We start from the raw sequence: 20003 nt of genomic DNA on the forward strand, positions 1-20003 counted from the left end.
AGGTCACCGACAACCTCATTCCGTCTTCCTTTTTGGTGACAAACAGCTATTTTACACACAACTTTTTTATTTGTGTTTAAATTGTGTTAACGATTGGCCAAGTGTCATATGTCAAGTCTTATGAGAAACTTAGGGCGATATTGGATGTAAAAGCTACAACGGGAAAGAGAAAGGATAGGAGTGCCATTCTTGGTATCGATTATAGCAATATCATCACACCTAATGAATGAGTGTCACACACTACTATGATGCTTTTAAGATGTATGTTACTGGGATCTTTATCATTTTTCTTTTAGGTCCTTAATTATTATGAGAGAACAATTTAAAGGCCCATATAGAACAATTTGATGGGTGACTTTCAGGCCCATATAGAACAATTTAAAGGCCAAGCCTGACCGCGGTCCAATGCTTCGACAAAAGAAGCCCAACCTAATAACAGTTATCGGCCCATAGGTGCCCCACCCAAGACAGACAGCACAAGAGAGACATGAATATTATTGAAGAGACGACGCCAACGTACCAGTGTTTAGCTAGGGACTAGCCGACTAGGGTTTAACCATTTTTGTGTGCTTCACTCTCTGTAACTCGGGCCACTGTAGATGACGAAGTTCAGGAAGCTCGGAAGACCGACGGGTCACCGTATGTCCATGCTCAGGTATTCAAAATTAATTCCCGAAAATCCTCATCTTGTTCGGTCTTTCGGTTTGAATTTTGTGTTAATTTAATCTTATTATTATTTTGCCCATTTTTGATCAATTGAAGCTATGGTTGGTTGTGTGTAGAACAATGGTTTCGCAGCTGGTGAAGCACGAGCGCATCGAAACCACTGTTGCCAAGGTACTCCCCTCTATCCTTCACATTTCTCCTAGGGTTTAAACATCTGTTATTATAATAATCGGTTCTTAATTTAAACTTTTTTTGCTCGAATTAACTAACCTAATGAAATAGTGCACAGTTTCTTATGAAACTTTCGAAATGTGCTGTTCCTGTTTCTTTTTTTTACTGATTCCTTTTTTGTATTTAAATAATAAGTATGAGATTCACTCCAGTGATTGCTAATCCTGCATTGTATTGTTTAGAGGGTAAGATAAGGAAATCAGTTTAAATGCTTGACATCCAAATCCATTTGTTACGAAATTTGATTTCCTTTGCTTCATTTTGTTTTACACCGTATTTTTTTTTTGGCTGCTCTGTTATCCTGTTTACAGGCAAAGGAGATTAGGCGGCTGGCTGATAATATGGTGCAGCTTGGCAAAGAGGTCTGTGTAACACCTTTATTCTCAAGTTATGCAATGGCGTTAGACAATAAAATATTTATGTATGCTTATTGACAGATCCTCCAGTGAGCAGATGCGCTGGTCTCTTGTATGGTTTTTTCCATTAATTTTTAAATTTTTATCCTTCAATTTTTAGTTTCAATCAATCCATTTTTCTTTTTATCCTACTTTTGTGGTTGATATATACATAAATAATGGAATGTATCTTGAATGTCCTTCAGCCTGAATGGAAGGTTCTGTTTCTAACGAGCTCTATTAAGCTTGCATTTTCGAATTTTCTTATTAGTTTCTGTGAATAAGCTCCCTTATTTTGTGTTTTCTACAGTATCCTTCCGAAACTTGTCTGATTTTCATTCTGATGTCTTCTATTGGTAGTCATATATCTTCTCTAGACTATCTTGCAACTTGTTGGAGAGGGCGTTGCCTGGCTTATGGGCATGTAATGTAATTTGTTTAATTAACCTGAAATGAATTAAGTTTGTCAAGTTTCTGCAATTAACCTGATTTAAGTTTGTCAAGTTTCTGCCAAAACTATAAGTTAAATTCCTGATTGTGGGAGACTGAATGCAGTCTTTATAAGTATGGGTATTTTAAAACAGAGCAATTAGATTGTGTCTTACTAAGAGCACAATTTTTTTGGCAGCTCATGAAGTACAGTAGCACAATGCTTTCCAGCATTGCATTTGGGTCCTTTAGTTACTTCCATTGTATATCTTCCGTGATTCTAGTGCTGTGTTGATTAGTTCCTCATTTTTCTTATCAAGAAACTTGTGTTGCATTGGTTATTTTTTAATTTTCAGGGACTCTACATAATGCTCATAGCAATAAACAACTTATAATGACTTGGCTATATTGACTATAGTCTCCGAACTATCGATTTGATGCCCTTCGAACATCATAGATTTGTATTATTCAGTACAAGATGTGTCTTCCTTTATATCCACGAAATAATTTCTCTCGATTATGTATCGCCATTTAGAGTTGCCTTATTTTACTCCATTATATTACAGGGTTCCCTTTGTGCTGCAAGGCGCGCAGCTGCCTTTGTACGAGGAGATGATGTCATTCACAAGCTATTTACTGAACTAGCTTATCGTTACAAGTACATTTTAAGCCTTTTGCATCATCTTTTTTCTTCCCCCTTATTTGTCGCGGTCAAGTGCTCATATTGTATTACAGGGATAGAGCTGGTGGTTACACAAGATTGCTTCGAACTCGCATACGAGTTGGTGATGCTGCACCGATGGCCTATATTGAGTAAGACAACTCTTTCATATGATCAGCAAATTGTTTGTATAGTTTCCTACTTTCTTTTCTAATTAGAACAAGCCATATAAGTGGTGTTTTGACTACTCATTTGTGGATACAATGGGCAATTGTGCAGGTTTGTTAACTTCTTTAATGTTATTAATGTGTGTTTTAACTTTCATGCAGGTTTGTTGATAGAGAAAACGAGCTTAGACAGTCAAAGCCACCTACTCCTCAACCTTCACAAAGAGCTCCATTGGACCCGTGGACAAGATCCCGGCTTACCAGGAACTTTGCACCCCCTAAAGAGGAAAAGGGCTCTGAGCCCGAGTTGTCAGAATGACCATTTCGACCATCATTTGAAGATTTTGTTCTCCATTTTCTCCTAACATGCAACCTCAGTTTTTCCTACATTTTTGCCACAAACAGAGTTCTCAGTTCCTCAATTTCATGCACCAGCAGCAAAGCTACCGAAGGCATTGCTTTCTTTCAAACACGCGTCAATGTGTTCTTTCTCTTGTTCATGCTGGTGTCCATTAGTGAAACTGATGTACAAAATGAAGGGTCTCGAAAATTTTCAATTCATATAGACCATGTCAGCATGTAAACTCTTTTCTTACAATAATGTTGTGGTGGTATGGTGCAGAAGTCTTGGTGATTGAAAAATACACATTGGTCTTATCTGGGTCTGGTCTCTTGGCCAAATATCCCTATCCTGCCCTTTTAACACACAATTTTTGTTATTTTTTATAAATAAAACAGTTGCTACCCACATTTTTGATATTTTGGTCCGTGAGACCCATGTTATCAATGGTCCAAAAGACCACATGAAAGTCGAGTTCTAAGACAAAGTACATTGGTGAAGAAGGGCAAAGGTGCATAAGTTGCTTTGGTTGGTTGCTTTGCTTTCAATTCAAAATACATTGCATCACTCGCTTCTTTATATTTCTTTTTAACTAATAGCGATATCATACAAGTTTGTCATTTGAACATCCGATATGAGTCTAAATTTAAGTTGTTAGGTTCATGCATCCATAAATTTTTCACCTGATGAGATGGTAAGTTGGCCAAAGCCTAACGCTTGGCCACAAGTGTATTATTCCCAGTAAAAATCGGACTCATGACCTCTTGAGTTCATACCCGTTTGACCCCGGATAATTCACAAACTACACTATTATCCGTGTGGTTTAATCTTTATATTATCTTTCCTATTCAGGTATACTGTATATAAGTTTGTATGTCGTAGAGATGCCTACAATGAATGGAACTACAGCAAGTTAAGGCTATGGCAGCTGACAGATTATGACAAGATCATTTTCATCGATACAGATTTGCTTATACTTAGGAACATCGATTTCTTGTTCAGAATGCCAGAAATATCTGCAACAGGAAACAATGGCACACTTTTTAACTCGGGAGTGATGGTTATTGAGCCTTCGAATTGCACATTCCAGATTTTGATGGATCACATAAACGAGATTGAGTCATACAACGGGGGAGATCAAGGACACTTGAATGAAATCTTTACGTGGTGGCATCGGATTCCTAAACACATGAACTTCTTGAAACATTTCTGGTATGGTGATGAGGAAGAGATAAAACAAAAGAAAACTCGCCTTTTTGGCGCGGAGCCTCCAATCCTCTATGTACTTCACTATCTTGGTGTAAAGCCATGGCTGTGCTTCAAAGACTATGATTGTAACTGGAACATCGATATATTTCAGGAGTTTGCAAGCGACGTAGCTCACGAAAGGTGGTGGAGACTGCATGATGCAATGCCAGAGCAGTTGCATAAGTTCTGCATGTTGAAATCAAAACAAAAGGCACAGCTAGAATACGATCGAAGGGAAGCCGAGAAAGCAAACTACTCAGATGGACATTGGAGAATCAAAGTTGAGGATCCACGTTTGAAGAAATGCATAGACAATTTATGCTCCTGGAAGAGCATGTGACGACACTGGGGCGAGACGAATTGGACAGATGATGTGTTTGCTGCAACACCACCTGCAATCAGCATAGCAGCTCTATCTGGCTAGTGAGTATTCTCTTCTAATAATTGCTCAGACAATTCATGTTTCTGATATGTAAATGACACAGACATTTTGAAGAAACGAGTTCATTTTTGTTCTCTGGGTTTTAGGTCATACAGTGGTTTACAGAACCCTCATTGCTTTATATATATATATACCAGGTGAATAGAAATTGTTGAATTGCTATTGCCTTCCTTTTTTGAGAATACCTACCAAAGTAACCAACCCCACATTATGAACACCCACTACAACCTGATATGAGGGTATGGAAATATATGCATATAGAAACATACAAAGGAGGAAGATAAGAGCATCAATCCTGAAAGAAGATTCCAAATGGTACTATTTGAAATTTTCGGCCCAAATACAGCATAATATTGTCATCTTTGGGTTTACCGGTTCACTTATGGATACATCAAACCCGCAAAGCTTTGTTTTTCATGGGCCATCGACCATTGTCATTGATACTTAAGCCTAGAAAATGCGTTGTTGATATGAGAGGGTATGTGTTTTGTTTTATAGTCTTAACACTCCTCCGCACTGCCAAAAAACATGTTGTTGCTGTGAAAAAGGTATAGGTTTTGCCTATAAGGTCTTGACACTTTCCTGAACTTATGGCCAGTACCAATACTAGGAAGAGGAGGAGCTGACATGTGAAAAGGAAACCTAAAGTTTTAGGTGCTGCTTACAACTTGCCATTGGCAGATATCAATTACGTTTGCCAGGCCTAATAGACCACAAAAAATTGAGATTAATTCAGTTCTTAAAAAAACATATCTATACTATATATTAAAAAAACATATCTATACATCAGCATCACATCTGACCGGAATTGAGTGAAAGCTGTCCGAGTGATAGTTTTGTCTTATTTTTTCACTTTGTAACAAAAGTAAATCCAATGACCAAATTATAACAAACCCTATCTTTCATTGCTGTAATGTATAATTAACCCTTCAGTTTCAAGAACACATTTGACATGATTTACCTTTCTTAATCAGACTTCTTCCAAGCTTTTCCTTCCTTTTCTTCGGAGGATGACAAATTGGGTTCCCTATAAAACAACACGCACCCCGACTGCCTTTTTTTCCCGTCTCGATTTCGTCTTCCATACATAATCCTCTCTCTCTCCGACGATCATCGGTACTGGTAAGTATCCCGTTGGAATATCTTTTCACTCTCCGTCATCTAACTTTGTAGTGCTCGCGTTTCCTTCGATCTGTAAGCAACGGAATCATGAATCCTGAATCCTTAATAGTAAGTTCAAATATTCCATGGAATGTCTTTTTTTGAATGTCTTTCGGCCTGAATCTGATTAAAGGGTTTCTACTTGAAAGATCAATGTATGGTAATACAGAATTCAGAGATGCCTAAATTTAAGCTGTAGGACAAATGGTTGGCAGAATGATTTAGAAAGAGTAACGAAAATAATGACACTAGATACATATCATGGGTTAATTTTGGTTATATGGATTGGAAGTTTCGAACTAGCTAGCTGCATTGTGGTGCTTTTGTTTTTGTTTTTTTCCCCAGTAGTTTGGTAGCATGATATTGAAAAATGAGAGCTACTGTGTTTATCTATGCTTCTTTGAGTCATTTACTCATCTCTTTCTATTTGAGGTTTTTCAAATGCAAGTTTTTGAAATTCTATTGATCTCTTTTTGATGTATTATTCATTTAGAAAGTAAACATTTGTGGTTCACATGGTCAAGACAGTGTCTATTAGCACAGAGGAAATTAGAGCAATAAGAGATTATTTGACAAAGTGAACGAGAGGGAAAAAAAGAAGGAAAGAACAAGAAATAGATACATGGAGCTGGGTAGGGGGGAGGGAGGATTAAATTATAGAAAAGAGAAGGAAGAAGATGAAAAGAACGAAAAGAAAAAAAACCCATAGACATAAAAGTTAAAATAGAAATTGAAGAGAGGAAAAAAAAAATTAAAATTGGAAAGTAGACCAATTCAATAGCTCCAGCAATCAAATGACAAACAGTTTGCAATACCCATTTATACATCATGAGGGAGGGCATTGAGATATGCTAGTATAATTTATTTTAGATTCAATGCAACTTATGCAAGTTACATTTGTGCCAAACAAGGACAAATGATGGCATAAGCCAAAAGCCAAAACGGCGTCGCATAAGTCATAGAGGCCCACATGAAGATCAGCCCAAAGGCCGAAGCTCACTTTTCCGGCCCGAAAAATAGTAAAATGCACGGAAACTGGAACTAAAAAATAAAAATAAAAATAAAATTCATACTCCAACAAAACCCTAACCCCCAAATAGATTGTCCACTGTCCAGTGAACTCGTCTGTTTCTAGTGACGCGAATTTCAGCGGGAAAACCAACACCCCTGCCGATGAAGGTTAGTAAGTTCTCTTACCTCGCCATTTTTTTGTTCTTCTTTTTACTTGTAATTTTCTTCCGTGGGGTTGGTTAGATGTGCCTGTCTTGGGCTATTTTTGAACACGAATTTGTGAATCGGAAGTGGGAAGACGGATTCAACCAACAAAAGCCAATGTAATCTCAACCCAGAAAGCTCAGGGTGATGAAAAGTCCAATACTTTAACAGAAACATAAGTCTGAGTGGCAATGAATTTGACTTGATCGCTTGTAGGAAACAGATGAACATGATTTAGTTGAGTTTACTCATCGGATGTTTGGTCTTTTCCTCTGAAATTAAGAGAAAAATACTTTTCTTTTTCATTTTTGTTTTATTCAAATGGTCGTCATTTATGATGGGAATTCAATGAGTGTTGATTATGATTGTCAATATTCATGAAATGGTGATTTTTGGTTTCTTAATAGTCAATTGGGATTTTCTGCAGCTTTAGATGTGATGAAGGGTGGAATGTTGGAAGAAAATATTGTAGAAGAACCACATTCTGTTAGTAGTCCAAGAAGAACCCTTAGTTTTTCAAAGAAGAGAAAGGCCACTGTATCCATTCTTGATCCTGATGACAAGACATCTGGGTCTGGAGTCTCTGGGGAGCACGGCCCCAAACCTTCCGAAGTTTATGGGTTTGTAGGGTCCATTACAACTGTTGTTGCCACAGGTATACATCATCAGTTGTACTTTCCATTTCTAAACCGTGCTTGTTGCCTTGAATCCTTGATGTCACACTTACTAAGAAATCTATGCCTTTCTTGTTGAATATTGCTCAGGGAAGCATTCTGAGAGTTCATTACATCCTGTTTCTGTGTATGGCCTTTGTTTTAGTATGCCTATCAATTACTAGTAATATAAACACTTTTCATTAACGCATTTTTTTTTTGGTTGAAGCTAATGACGGTGCCTGGTGCAGAGTTTCTAATGGAGTTCTTCTATGATTTTGGCCTTTTGTGATTTCTCACCACTTCGTTTATTTTCTCTAAGCAGCTATCTTCTTGGTATGGGCATATGTTCCTGAACCCTGGTTACATTCAGTTGGAATCTTCTACTATCCTAACAGGTCTGTTTCTATGTCAAATCTTGGTCAGCTTTTGTTGGTTTTAGAATTGTTAACTGCCTCATCTTTCGTTTCATAGCATATAATAAACTAATATCATTTGAACTTGTAACTTTTTCCATGAAGAACTGAGGGATCTTTTAAATCATGTAAACTACTGTTTTATAGTGAAGCCCTTGCTATGGGTCATGTAGAAATAGAATAACTTATAGTTGCGGAAATGGTGGTTAAGGTAGATAGCAGTTGGACTTGTTGTTTCCTACATATTTATTTATTTATTGATTTGCTGATAAATTTGTGAAATTTTTTTTGGATAGTTAGGACTTGATATACTAAATCCTGGTATAGAAATAGAATCATCCAAAATTGTGAAGAAAAACGGACGACTTTGATGATAAAGAACCATTGCATAATGATTGTCTAAACCACTCTAGAAATTCATTGAAAAGATTTGATTTGTTGCCTTATATTTAGACTGAATAAACATTGGAATTACCACTTAAGCTATCCAGAGACAGAACTTTGATGATTCAAATTTGTGCCTAGAATTTTGTCAGATTTATGGAGTGATTGTTGAAGCTATTGACACACTCTGATGAAGGGTCTTGGTAGACTTAGTATGGGATGCTATTTTTGTTAGCAAATTGTAAACCCTGATTGGTATTTTGTCTATTTTCAGGTATTGGGCATTGGCAGTGCCCACTTATGCAATGGTCACAGTAGTGTTAGCTCTGGTATTCTACATTGGCCTTAACTTCATGTCAAGCCCTCCTCCAACTTCTTTGAATACAATTTTCGGTAGGTTGTTGTAACTCAGTTCGCTACTGCTTTCGTAAGTTCCACCAAGGAAGTTGTTGCTTGAGTTTCAACAAAATTGTCTTTATTGTAGGATTTCTTTTTTTGATAAAAAAAATATGTATGTATACACTTGCTTCTTTTGGGGGAAAAACATATAACTTCTTGATCTTTTGATCTACAGATGATTTCAGCAGGGAACCTGCAGATTTTGTTACTGTTGCAACGGGAGATGACCAACCTATTGAGCCCATCTCTGACATCGGCATCGACAGAATTAATGAAATCATGTTTAGCGATGTAAAGTGAGATATTTTGAGTAGCGGTGCCCTGTGTGTAGTGTACTTTTGTTCTGCAAGTGTTGATTTGCACTGATTTTTGTTACGATAAAACGTAGAATCAATTGTGACAAATAAAGCCGAAAATTTGGAAATCACTAAGAAATATTGCTGCATCGCTTAAGCAGTTAATGCTATGTCTGACGATCCCCAGACACTCGTCTAGTAAGATACAACCCTGGACGTGTGGCCGCTGGACTCTCCAGACGCAGGTTCAAACTTGCAGTAAGTCCTATGACGGTGGAAACCAAGGATGCTTGAATGAGATACTTTTGTGCATAGTCCCGAATCCTGTATGTGCTTCAATTTTGGAAGAGAAGACATTGTTGTGCTTCAGAGACTATGATTGTAACTGGAATGTTGATATATTTAACGAGTGTGGAAGTGACGTTGTTTATGAAAAGTGGTTAAAATTTTATGATGTGCCTGAGCAGCAGCAGTAGCAGCAGCTGCATGAGAAAGAAAGTGCCTGTTTAGAACAAAGCAATACAAAGGCATAAATACAATTAGAATGTGAGCAAAGGCATATCTTTTTGGCTTGTGAGCTCTTGTAAATTGAATTTGAACATCCCTAAATGGGGTTACTTTTCTTTTTTCTTTTTGAGTCACACAATTGTTTTAGGCCTATTTTACATTCGCGGACTTGCAACTACTACTCTTCGGAGACCCCATAGATGCTTTGGATAAACCCAAAAATCTACACAATAATACTTTCGAGGCTTTCTACTTAGAACGATTATCTTACAATAAAGAACATAGTTTGATACTCTCTCTGTAAGATCTAGACCTTAGTCAATTCCAAACTAATTATTTTCGTTCTTTACAATTGAATCCATAATACTTAGGTTATTATAGGTTAATCAAAAATAAATTAAATTGGATTTTTTTTGAATAAAAATTGTATTTTTAGATTAAAATTAAAACGGTCAAATTTTGAACTACAACTATGATGTTACATTTTTCTGATTCAACTTGTTCACTGACGAGCTAAACCCAAATAGGGTTTTTAACAAATCTAAAATTACACTCAAATTTAATTCATTTATTAAAAGGATTTAGACCAATTTGAAATTTCAAGAAAGAATGATATTTGTGGTGCCCTATCTCGAGGTTTGGTCATATATTTATTTTCTTGGGCCATCCTATCTGATTTATAAATCCTTTAAAAAAAATTAATGTAAATTTTGGTTACTAGACGAGTTATCAATTTCTAACTCAATTGTGAATGTTCAAACGTACCAATTTGGAATTTAAAAGTTGAAAATTGTTCTAATATATACTCATGAACATATTTCTCACTTTTTGAGCGATATTGATTTTTTATGCTACATCAATAATTTGATTGATTGTCCGAGTGAAACATTTAAACATTTGGTTATCGAGTTAGACGAGATGAATGGTTTCCATGATCAAAATTGCGTAACCCTTCTACACATTTTTTGCTTGGGTAGGTATCATTATAATTCCCCCAAATATAAATATATAAATATATATTTCGTCTTTAAAAAGAGAGACTAAATTTACAATAGGATTCACTGAGCAAAGTCTAGCAGAGGTATATACCTAAGCAGAGTCTCCAAGCGGACCAAGCCTCGACCTTTACCCCTCTTACAGGAGGAGTTTTGTGTGCAACAAATGGCGGAGTGTTTAGTATTTACACAGTTGTTCGGTTCACTCGCTTTCTAATTGAATTCGCTCTCTCTCTAGCGTTTTTTTTTCCTTATTCTCTATCAGTGTCGCTGCATGGCGTGCTCTCTCTGATTCTCGTAAGTCTTCTCATCTTTTCACATACCTAATCGTCCTTTTTCGTATTATTGTTCAAAGTTTTGTTCTTCTGTTGATTTTCCGTGATTCAGAGCTGTAGGAGAGTGATTGATCAATATTAGAGCTTTGTGGATACCATTGTTATTTTTTTAATTGGTGGGTGTGTTAATTTGGGGAATTTTCGGTCTCTTTCGATTTTGAATGTTTGGCTTTGAGTATATCTGCCTTTTGCTTTGGGTGAATAATTGAGTTATTAGAAAATTCTTGTGTGTAGTTTTTCTGTTTTTCAAGCTTTTGTCTTTAAGAAATTGCACAAAATTTCTAATGTCAGGGTCTTTAGGTTTTATGTCTGAGAAAGGCCCAATATGTGAGGACTGGATCTAGGGGGCAGTAATGAAAGGGAACGAGAGGGACGGATTTCTCTCCGTTTGGGAGATTTTTAGGGCTTTGTTTGTTTTAGGTCAAAGTAGTAGCGAAAGAAAGATGTTAGTTGCACTGTCAGCTAGAAAAGACTTATTTTTACAGCTTTGCCCAAAAAACATAGTTGGCTGAGGCTGAGAGTCCTCTGTATCTAACCTGGTAAGGTTGTGAGCTTTGGTTGTTGAAATGTTGGGGGCAGTGGTGTCCAAAATCGAGAAAATTCAAGTGGAGATAGTAAAGTAGAAAAGATAGACCAAAAAAGAGATGGACGGAACTGATCCTAAAGAAGATGTGCCTTGTAGGATTACTGGAGAACATGGTTTTAGATTGGAAAGAGCATTAAAGAAGAATCCAACTGATTCTTGTTATGCATTCATGTCGCCGATCAATTGTTTGAGATTTGATGATTGTAGTTATTTATTGGGTCTTGCATGATATGCCAGTGCTTCTGTACTGCTTTCAGATTTCATTTCTTGGCTGCTGATTTTGTCCATGTGTGGGAATTTTTTTGTGGATTTATTTTGATGTTTAGTTTCAGTGTTAACATAGTTGTCATATTGTGTATCGAAGCACATATCGAAAAATATACACTATCCTATGATTCCTATCCGTGCCAGCCAGGCAGAATGTAAACTGTGTTATATCTCTCTCTCTTTTTTTTTTTTTTTATTTAAGTTTTAGGCTCCGATCTGTATGTGTTGGTAAATTTCTAATCTGATCACAAGGCTAGATACTGGATAGATGCTCACACTTGTGGTTTGGTCTTCTGAACTCTAAGAGTACATATACGTGAGCGCTAATATCAGGTATAATTTTTCTGCAGTATTTTCACAAGGTTGGTGCATGGAGGGATAGTCAAGTGCGCAAATAATTGGTGTTATAGTTTTATAATCGATCGTACAAGAGCAATATCACATTTAACCGGAGACCATCCAAAAGGTCTTGAGATTGTGAAATAAAACCTACTTCGGAGTTCAAGAGTGCCAAAAGTATCCATCAATCAACAAAATAGTGAGGATGAATTTTATAGATGTTCAGTGTACAGCTGTGGCCTGTGCTGTGAAGAAGTGAAGAATGAGATTGTACAAAATTTATATCTCCTCTATTGTAGATGAAGGCTGCAATGCTCCATTGGTGCTTATAATTGATTGGTCATTGTTCATGAGGAAGTATTGGTAGCGAGTGCTTAGCATCCAGTAAATGTATATGTAAAGAATTTACAACTTGTAGCATGCAATTAGGTTTGATATATGAATGTTTACTAGGGAAAGGGAGTTCACACATTACAGTTGGCTTGATTTCTTCTGGACATTGTCTTGTTTGGCATTATGGCATCTCACTTTCAAAGATTTTGGTTGAAAAGATAGTTTTTGCCTTGCTATCACGTTCAATGGAATTTACTCAGGATCGGAAGGTTCCTGCAAATGGGTTAGCGAGAAGGCTTAAAAATAGGGCTAGCCGGCTAGGAGTATTATCGGTCCTGGAGAATGTGCTTAAGTTAAAGGAAAGCAAATTCTAGATGCTCGTCAATTGCAAATGAGTTGGTGAGTCGCTATTTAAAATTCGATAGCCGTGACAAATTTGGCAAATTAGGCATGTAGAAGAATGCAGCCCTACCCATGCCTACACCACCTATATTGAAGAATGGAGCCCGTCTATATTGAAGAATGCAGCCCTCCTATATTGAAGAATGCGACAAGGTGGTGCACCCTATTATGAGAGAGATATAAGACTTACATGAAGGATAAAGATTTCGAGTCCTACAATTAAGTATATCTAGGCCATCAATGAAAGTGGTTTCATTGTAGGAACCACTATTGCTCTCTAGAAAATATATTGTGTAGAACTATGAACTATATTGTAAGTGGGCTAGTCAGTTTCTTTCTTTTCATGAATATAAATATGAACATATCCTCTCTAATTTTAAGAAGGAAACAGCCTTGTGTTGATGCCTTGATGGTGTTCACATACGAATTTGTATTTCCCTTTTTCGATCTGTTAATGGAGTAGGGACAGATTTCTTTCACTTTTCTAGAGTACCGTACCAAGAAAACGTAGAATAAAAATAGGTAGGTCACTCCCGTTTGCCTCATATCCGATTGAATTTTCTGCCTCAATGCCCTTAAATGAACGTGGATATTACCCGATTCCATCACAGATAAGCATTTCTGCTATATTTTTTTTTGGGGTGGGGGTGGGGGGGGGGTTGTTGTTCAAGTCTTTGGTGTTCCTTTGGAAGAATTATTAATACAGTTTGGTCGAAGTACTTTGAAGAAGATGCATTAGTTTGCTCCTCAGTTTGTTGGATGTCCAATGTCAACTATGGGACTGGTGTTAAGTTTATGGTACTGTGCTTCCCCCTTTGTTGTATTAATCAGGCATATATCTCTCCAGTTATCAATTACTGGCTTTGAGGGATAAAATGAAACAAATAGGGGTACATTCAATGTATGGCCCCTTTGAGCCTGTTGTCACACATGCCTCGTCTCTGGTTATCATTTCATGTCTTTAGAAAAACTGAAACAAAGAAGGGATACAATCTATGTTGTTTCGTTTCACTTTCGGCATATTACAATTCATCCTGTTGTTAGTCAAATTTACTTGTACATGAGCTATTATGTTAACATATTTCCTGAAGTTTATAAAAGTTTTTGCCAGTTAGGTGGTCAAAAGTTGTCCTTACGGGTATTATGCCTTTGTGAATTCATTAGTGCAATCTCCGTATATCATTCACCGGTTTCCCTCTGTGTTGATCAAGAGGATTCTGATTCCGTTCCCCGTCCCCCTCCCCACCAACACAAAAAAAAAGGAAAAAAAGAGTACTTTTTTAAAACTTTTTTTCCCTACTATGAGCATCTTAAACTACTGCATGAGTGTCATTTCCATTTTGCCATACTGCTAAATTTACTACACCTCAGCATGATTGTTGCACCAGGATTGTAGTGTTTTCAGGTCCTTTTTACTGTAATATTCTGTTGCTTACCCTTTTTTACTTTGATATGCAATTGTTCCTTTGCTTGGTCAATTTAATGATGCATGGCCGATCATGTTTACTTATCCTTTGTTGCCTTGCTAATTGCTATATCGGTAAAAATTTTGTACTTGTGATCCTGTTTCTGCTTCAAGACTCTAGTCAGCTAATGGTTACTTTTTCCTATTGTATGTACTTTTGTATGACCAGCTCTTTTATTTCTGCTATGTGATTATACTTTGTAACTCATCAGTAAAAGAAAATGCTCAATGATAGTTGATCTTTCTGAAGGCTCTGAACTAGTGTTGTCTGTTTACTGGTGAATTATGTTCAACTTAAGGGTATATGCCATAAGAGTGCAGCTAAAAGCTCCAGTCTGTAACTCATTGGGAAGTCTATGAGGTCTGCCTCAATCAATATGGAGTTGCAAGGTTCACTATACTTTTTGAATATCATATAATTTATCTTGTTTTTGAAGAGTGGTATTATTTATCTTGTTATTTGACTTTACTTTCTACTTTCTGAGAAAGGTCTGGCCTTTTTCTTTTTGGGTTTTATTTTAGTTAATACTTAATATGGGGTAGTGACAGTCTTTGAATTGCATATTAACTTGTGGCTATCTTGTATTTATGGCAATAATTTCTTCAGTCACTTTTTTATTGCATCCAATACTAGCACAAGACGTTGACGCTTTTAGTCTATCGGATCTTTGTCTTGATTATGGAAACTCATTGACAATGCAAGGATTAAATATGTGCTGAACCTATTTTACGTTTTGTGTTCCAGATTATACTTTACTGTGATTCTTGAGTGTGTGAAAGTTGTGCTGCCTTTTGAAAAATGAGTGGAATTGGAAGAAAACGTATTTCTAAGTGGAATTTGAAAGAGGAGTCTCAGCTACCAGTTGAAAATTTACAAGACAGATCTTGGCCAGGGAGAACAGGCGTATCTTTCCATGAAAACGAGACTGAATCTGGTCATGAGAGTTATCGCATGAGAATCTCTCCCGGACTCGATGAATGGAGAAAGCAAAGACATCGCCACTCTCCTACAAATGAATGGAATAGATCACGCAGGTTGGATTATCTTGTGATTGCACCACAGTTACCATATGGTTTTCGTTTTGTGATTTCCAACTTTTTTTTGAAAGCATTTCCACATGATTCCATCATTTATAATACAATGATCTGTGTTTAATGAACTAGTATCTTGTATTGGACTTAAGTTTTAAAATATTGAACATGTCATACTTCATTATGGACATAATTAAAAATGTAAACGACACTAGTGGACAAGGCTCCCGTAGTGAACGGAGTCGGAGACATGCAAGATGTACGCAGTCCTTACCTCCATATGATATTTGGAGAGCCTGTTTCCAGGAATTGAACATGTGACCTCTAGGTTGTGCAACTCTATCACTGGGCCGCATATTTGCCTGTCATTATGCGCATAAGTATTTTGAAATTTTTCTTCAAGTATTTATTACTTTTTTAGCTATGAAATTTGTATTTGTATTTGTATTTGTATTTGCGCCAGTGAATGATCCATAAATTTGTGATTTCTCTCAATTTATTTTCTACATCTCAGTTCAATCTTACGTAGGATTAATTGTATGTTTCCAATTTATTGCAGTCATAAGATTAGAGTAACATATTAAGTTGGGATTTTTATACCATTTGCTAAGCAAGGTGTAGGAGGGGCTTAACTTTTTTGTTCCCGCTAGTGATGCATCCAGTTCTATTGGCTCTTTACTGGTGTTTTTTGGTCTCTGTATTATCTGCAGAAGTGGGAGCCATAGCCGGAGCAGGAGCAGGAGCAGGAGCAGGAGCAGGAGCCCTGTCCGTGGCTTTAGGCGAGAATCAGGAGTTCTTGGTAGAAGTAGAAATGGATCTGGATCTGCACAATTATGTAGAGATTTTTCTGCTGGGAGGTGCAGAAGGGGTGATCATTGTCCATTTTATCATCAGGGTACTCAAAATTACGAGGATGGTTGGGAAAATAGACAAAGGAGACCTGGAGGTTCAAATTATTCCCCTCCACATGACTCCCGGGAGTACCCTGAGAGGAGTGGGAGATCTCTTGATTGTTGTAGTGAGTTTCTAAAAGGTAGGTGTCGCAGGGGGGCATCATGTAGATATGCTCATCATGGTGCTTCCGATGTGTTTGGTAAGGTAATTGGAGATGATGCTATTAGAGAAAGAGAAAATGATAGAAGGCACAGAGATGTGTCCCTGGAGTGGAGTGGTGAACCTGAACCCCGCAGGAGCACTAATGTTACATGCAAATATTTTGCAGCAGGAAATTGTCGTAATGGGAAATATTGCAGGTTTTCTCATCATGGTCCAGTACGTGTAAGTCCTGACCAAAGGTCAAGGGATAATCGGTTGGTTCAGGGTCGCAATGCAGAAGATGTGGAGAGGTCGCAGAATTCTTCAAAATGGGGTGATACAGATACATTTTCAAATTCTGCAAAGTGGAATGATGACAAAAATAAAGTAACGGGTGCTCCTGATTCAGGGTTTACTGCTTGGCCTACCTCTTCTAGATGGGGCAGCCATAATTTTGATAATAGAGATCTGAAGGACAGTGATAAAGCAGTTGAGGATGAGAAGAAAGAAGGCCTTCATTGGACATCAGAAAATGCAAGTGCTGGTGTATGTGCTTCTGAACCTGAAGGTGGTAATAATTGGCTTGGTGATATGGAAATGTCTCCTGACTGGAACTATAAAGAGCAACCTTCCAAAAATTCCATGAAAGAAGAGCACGGCTCTGTTGTTCAGAGTTTGCAATCTCTAATTCCTACTGAACCTACTCGTGATCTGGCTATAAATCATGGGGTGTCTGGTCGGATGCATGATGCCTCTTCAGTAATGCAACCAATGACAGTGGAAAGGTTTGACCTTCAACAGGACTTGAATCTGAGGCAGGGTGGCACAGTTGCATTGTCATGCAATGATATTAACACAATAGGAAATACCGCCACTTCTCGCATTGATCTAAATTACAATTCAGAAATCTTTCCTGGACAAAGTTTTGAACATAACATCCAGAATTCAGATGTTGCACCTTTTTCAAGCATGAATGCAGTTGGGAAAAGTCAAATGGCAATTCCAGGTGGTGGAAACATAATAAATCACCCCAATCATGCAGCATCTCTGGATGGACCACCAAGCAAGAAGAAGCTAGAGATCGGGGATGTGACCTCGTCCCAAGTAAGTTCTGGAATTTTGCCATCTCATAACATGGTTAGCAGTGAGCAGCTCACAAGCCTCTCAGTCTCTCTTGCACATTTGTTAGCAAACGGGCAGCAGCTTCCACAAATTTATGCGTCTTTCAGTTCCCATAATGCTACAAATCTGCCTGCTATTGCCAAAACTGAAAGGCCTACTGAACCAAGTTCTGCAGCATCTTCTCAGCCAAAGCAGGTCATCGAAGACGAGAAGCGATATGATCCTTTGTGTGAACCACAGATATTATCAGAAAGATTACACCCCTCATCTTTTGCTGCAGGAACAAACGACAGTGATAATGATAAAATACAAGACGAACCGGGTAAAATTGCTGAACTTACAAAGGAAAACAATGTAATGGGGGCTGAGGAAAGTAATAAAGTAGGAGAGCAGGGTGAAGTTCAGCAAGATAATGGTTCGGGGGCAAAAGTAGAAGGAGATGCCAAGACTGGCGAGGGCAAGAAGAGCAAGGATATCAAGGGGATGCGCACATTTAAATTTGCACTGGTGGAGTTTGTTAAGGAGATCCTGAAACCCACATGGAAGGAAGGTGAAATGAGTAAAGATGCTTACAAAAATATAGTGAAGAAGGTGGTTGACAAAGTGACTAGTACAATGCAGGGATCTACTATTCCTCAGACTCAAGAAAAAATTGATCAATATCTTTCATTTTCAAAGCCAAAGCTGAATAAACTTGTACAGGTTAGTTCTGATTTACTTATTCAAATCCTCATTTATGGGAAATACATTATATTTTTATTTGCCTACGGGATACTCTTGTGATTCTTTACTCCATAATGGCGCCATATGTTTTCTACCTAGTGGGGGACGGATCTGAGAAAAACGAGAACATGAAATGGAAATGATTTTATCAAGTTCTTTTATCTGCATTGTCCTCCCATCCGGTGATGCTCTTAATAATATTTTTCTGAAGTGGGGAAACAGGAGAAAAGTTGGGGTTGGGGGAGAATGGGCAGTGATCAGGATGAAAGAGTTCGATAACTGGCACTGCTTGTGGTTTTCTTGGTAGATATCAAATCTTGTTAACACACACTCCTGGTCAACAAACGGAGCATGTACCTTTATGTGACAGAGCATGTGTCTTAATTGCTTGTTCTTCTTTGATTATTGCCCTCCATCTGAACTAGTTCAATCTGAGAACCGGTGTCTTCATTTTTGCACATTCATAAAGTGTCTGATCATTGAACTTGTGCTTTCAAATAATCTCTATTGGAATTTCTCATGTTGCAGGTATATGTGGAAAAATTCCAGAAGGCCTCATGAAACAAGGAACATATTACCTCCATTGTTGAATTTTCAATTTTCTCTATGTATTGCAAGTCCTGGCTAGGTCTTTTTTCTTTGAATTTAGAATCAGCAGCAGCTCCTAGAACTATATTCTTCTCTCTCTTTTTTTTAGTTTTATGTTTCTGTAATTTAGTTGTCTAAATTATGGTTACAACATTCAACTGTCATGCAGATGTACGATATTCTGAAACTTTTTTGATTAAACATTGTTTTCGCAAATAATAGTATGTATCATATGCCGGTGTCCGACTTGGCTGTGGCCACCCAACTCTGGAGGATCAACTAGGGACTTCGGCTTATAAGGGGACTGACAGATGATAAGTTGCTGAATGACAATACCACCTCTTTTGAACTTGGTGGTGTATTACCTATTGTATTGTGGATATCATCTTACGATTTATTTGATTTGAATCTGTGATAATGCCAATCCCAATGATGATAATGTTGTTGCTTCTTCTGTGATCCTGACATTCTATGGTGTGTAATGGTATGTTTAAGCTTCCAATTTATTTTTGTAGAATTCAATGAGATTCTTGCAATTCACCTTTCTTGAAGCACATATTGTCATGGAATGTTTCTTGTTCCCTCTCTGTCTTTGATATAATTTTTGTCTGGTTTTCGGACCCTCGTGGCAGAAAGCCAGAAAGTGGCATGGAGATTTGAGGGGAGGGGGAGTGAGAGTGCCAATCCTCCTGCATCAGGGATTGATTGGCAGGTTAATACATTCTTGATGACTTAGTTACCAGTCTGGTATTCATCAGCTTGATGGTTTGATAGTTTAATTTCCAAGTACAGCTCTTGATTCTCTCTGTCATCGAGACAAACTACTTGGAATCGAACTCTCGATCTCGGGCGAGATTTTTAACACCATAAATTTGGAGAGATAACTACTTAGGCTATTAGCCACTACCCTTCCCAATGCTTTAAAGAAAATCTAGGCAGCTGAGGAAATGAGCTTCGAAAGACCACACAAGGGATCAAACAAAGAGAGAATTCCACTTATGTCTGTATTTTCCCTAATTTGTTAAGCTTGAAAAAAGTTTGTACATTGTGTAAACAATTAGTCACATATCTATAGTTCAAACTTAGGAAGGCCACTAGACTAATCATTTTTCTTAGTTTCATGTTTGGCTAAGATAAAACTGGCCCTTCCAACCAAACCTAAAGGAAATTG

At 37.5% G+C, this 20003-nt stretch overlaps 5 protein-coding genes across 7 annotated transcripts; all 5 read left to right on the forward strand.

Moving 5' to 3' along the window:
- The first annotated feature begins 486 nt into the window (after positions 1-486).
- On the forward strand, positions 487-3206 carry LOC119990673 (50S ribosomal protein L17-like). Its single transcript, XM_038836721.1, has 6 exons — positions 487-655; positions 783-837; positions 1209-1259; positions 2288-2379; positions 2457-2534; positions 2712-3206. Exons 1-6 carry the CDS (start codon positions 600-602, stop codon positions 2866-2868), a joined length of 489 nt encoding a protein of 162 aa, XP_038692649.1. The 5' UTR covers positions 487-599; the 3' UTR covers positions 2869-3206.
- Positions 3207-3676: 470 nt separating this feature from the next.
- LOC119991564 (UDP-glucuronate:xylan alpha-glucuronosyltransferase 1-like) lies at positions 3677-4644 on the forward strand (the record flags this gene model as incomplete). The annotated part of the gene is made up of 1 exon (XM_038837909.1): positions 3677-4644. A coding segment is annotated over one exon (801 nt), but the record flags the coding sequence as incomplete, so codon positions are not given.
- A 2146-nt stretch (positions 4645-6790) lies between these two features.
- Positions 6791-9252, forward strand: LOC119990824 (phosphatidylinositol N-acetylglucosaminyltransferase subunit P). 3 transcript variants are annotated; one of them, XM_038836949.1, is made up of 5 exons: positions 6791-6919; positions 7383-7610; positions 7934-8006; positions 8683-8801; positions 8983-9252. In XM_038836949.1, exons 2-5 carry the CDS (start codon positions 7394-7396, stop codon positions 9105-9107), a joined length of 534 nt encoding a protein of 177 aa, XP_038692877.1. In that variant the 5' UTR covers positions 6791-6919; positions 7383-7393; the 3' UTR covers positions 9108-9252. The 3 variants fall into 3 exon arrangements, with proteins under 3 accessions (XP_038692877.1, XP_038692875.1, XP_038692878.1); XM_038836947.1 differs by having other exon boundaries at positions 6808-6923; XM_038836950.1 differs by lacking the exon at positions 6791-6919 and adding an exon at positions 7003-7130.
- A 15-nt stretch (positions 9253-9267) lies between these two features.
- Positions 9268-9579, forward strand: LOC119991565 (putative UDP-glucuronate:xylan alpha-glucuronosyltransferase 3). Its single transcript, XM_038837910.1, has one exon. It carries the CDS (start codon positions 9268-9270, stop codon positions 9577-9579), a length of 312 nt encoding a protein of 103 aa, XP_038693838.1.
- A 1073-nt stretch (positions 9580-10652) lies between these two features.
- On the forward strand, positions 10653-19282 carry LOC119991632 (zinc finger CCCH domain-containing protein 55-like). Its single transcript, XM_038838003.1, has 4 exons — positions 10653-10902; positions 15078-15367; positions 16075-18223; positions 18773-19282. The coding sequence occupies exons 2-4, from the start codon at positions 15132-15134 to the stop codon at positions 18803-18805; spliced, it is 2418 nt and encodes an 805-aa protein (XP_038693931.1). The 5' UTR covers positions 10653-10902; positions 15078-15131; the 3' UTR covers positions 18806-19282.
- Positions 19283-20003: the final 721 nt, after the last annotated feature.

The sequence above is a fragment of the Tripterygium wilfordii genome, chromosome 22, assembly GCF_013401445.1.
Source record: "Tripterygium wilfordii isolate XIE 37 chromosome 22, ASM1340144v1, whole genome shotgun sequence".
NCBI classification, from domain to species: Eukaryota; Viridiplantae; Streptophyta; class Magnoliopsida; order Celastrales; family Celastraceae; genus Tripterygium; species Tripterygium wilfordii.

What these genes read in the sequence shown, in the direction of transcription:
- LOC119990673 (XM_038836721.1), top strand. Translation starts at nt 600, where the DNA reads ATGACGAAGTTCAGGAAGCTCGGAAGACCGACGGGTCACCGTATGTCC. An exon ending in TGGTGCAGCTTGGCAAAGAG is followed by an intron (nt 1,260 to 2,287) that starts GTCTGTGTAACA and finishes ATTATATTACAG; the next exon opens with GGTTCCCTTTGTGCTGCAAG. An exon ending in GCACCGATGGCCTATATTGA is followed by an intron (nt 2,535 to 2,711) that starts GTAAGACAACTC and finishes ACTTTCATGCAG; the next exon opens with GTTTGTTGATAGAGAAAACG.
- LOC119990824 (XM_038836947.1), top strand. An exon ending in TACAACTGTTGTTGCCACAG is followed by an intron (nt 7,611 to 7,933) that starts GTATACATCATC and finishes TTCTCTAAGCAG; the next exon opens with CTATCTTCTTGGTATGGGCA. An exon ending in TTCTTTGAATACAATTTTCG is followed by an intron (nt 8,802 to 8,982) that starts GTAGGTTGTTGT and finishes TTTGATCTACAG; the next exon opens with ATGATTTCAGCAGGGAACCT.
- LOC119991565 (XM_038837910.1), top strand. Translation starts at nt 9,268, where the DNA reads ATGCTATGTCTGACGATCCCCAGACACTCGTCTAGTAAGATACAACCC.
- LOC119991632 (XM_038838003.1), top strand. Translation starts at nt 15,132, where the DNA reads ATGAGTGGAATTGGAAGAAAACGTATTTCTAAGTGGAATTTGAAAGAG. An exon ending in GAATGGAATAGATCACGCAG is followed by an intron (nt 15,368 to 16,074) that starts GTTGGATTATCT and finishes TATTATCTGCAG; the next exon opens with AAGTGGGAGCCATAGCCGGA. An exon ending in AGCTGAATAAACTTGTACAG is followed by an intron (nt 18,224 to 18,772) that starts GTTAGTTCTGAT and finishes CTCATGTTGCAG; the next exon opens with GTATATGTGGAAAAATTCCA.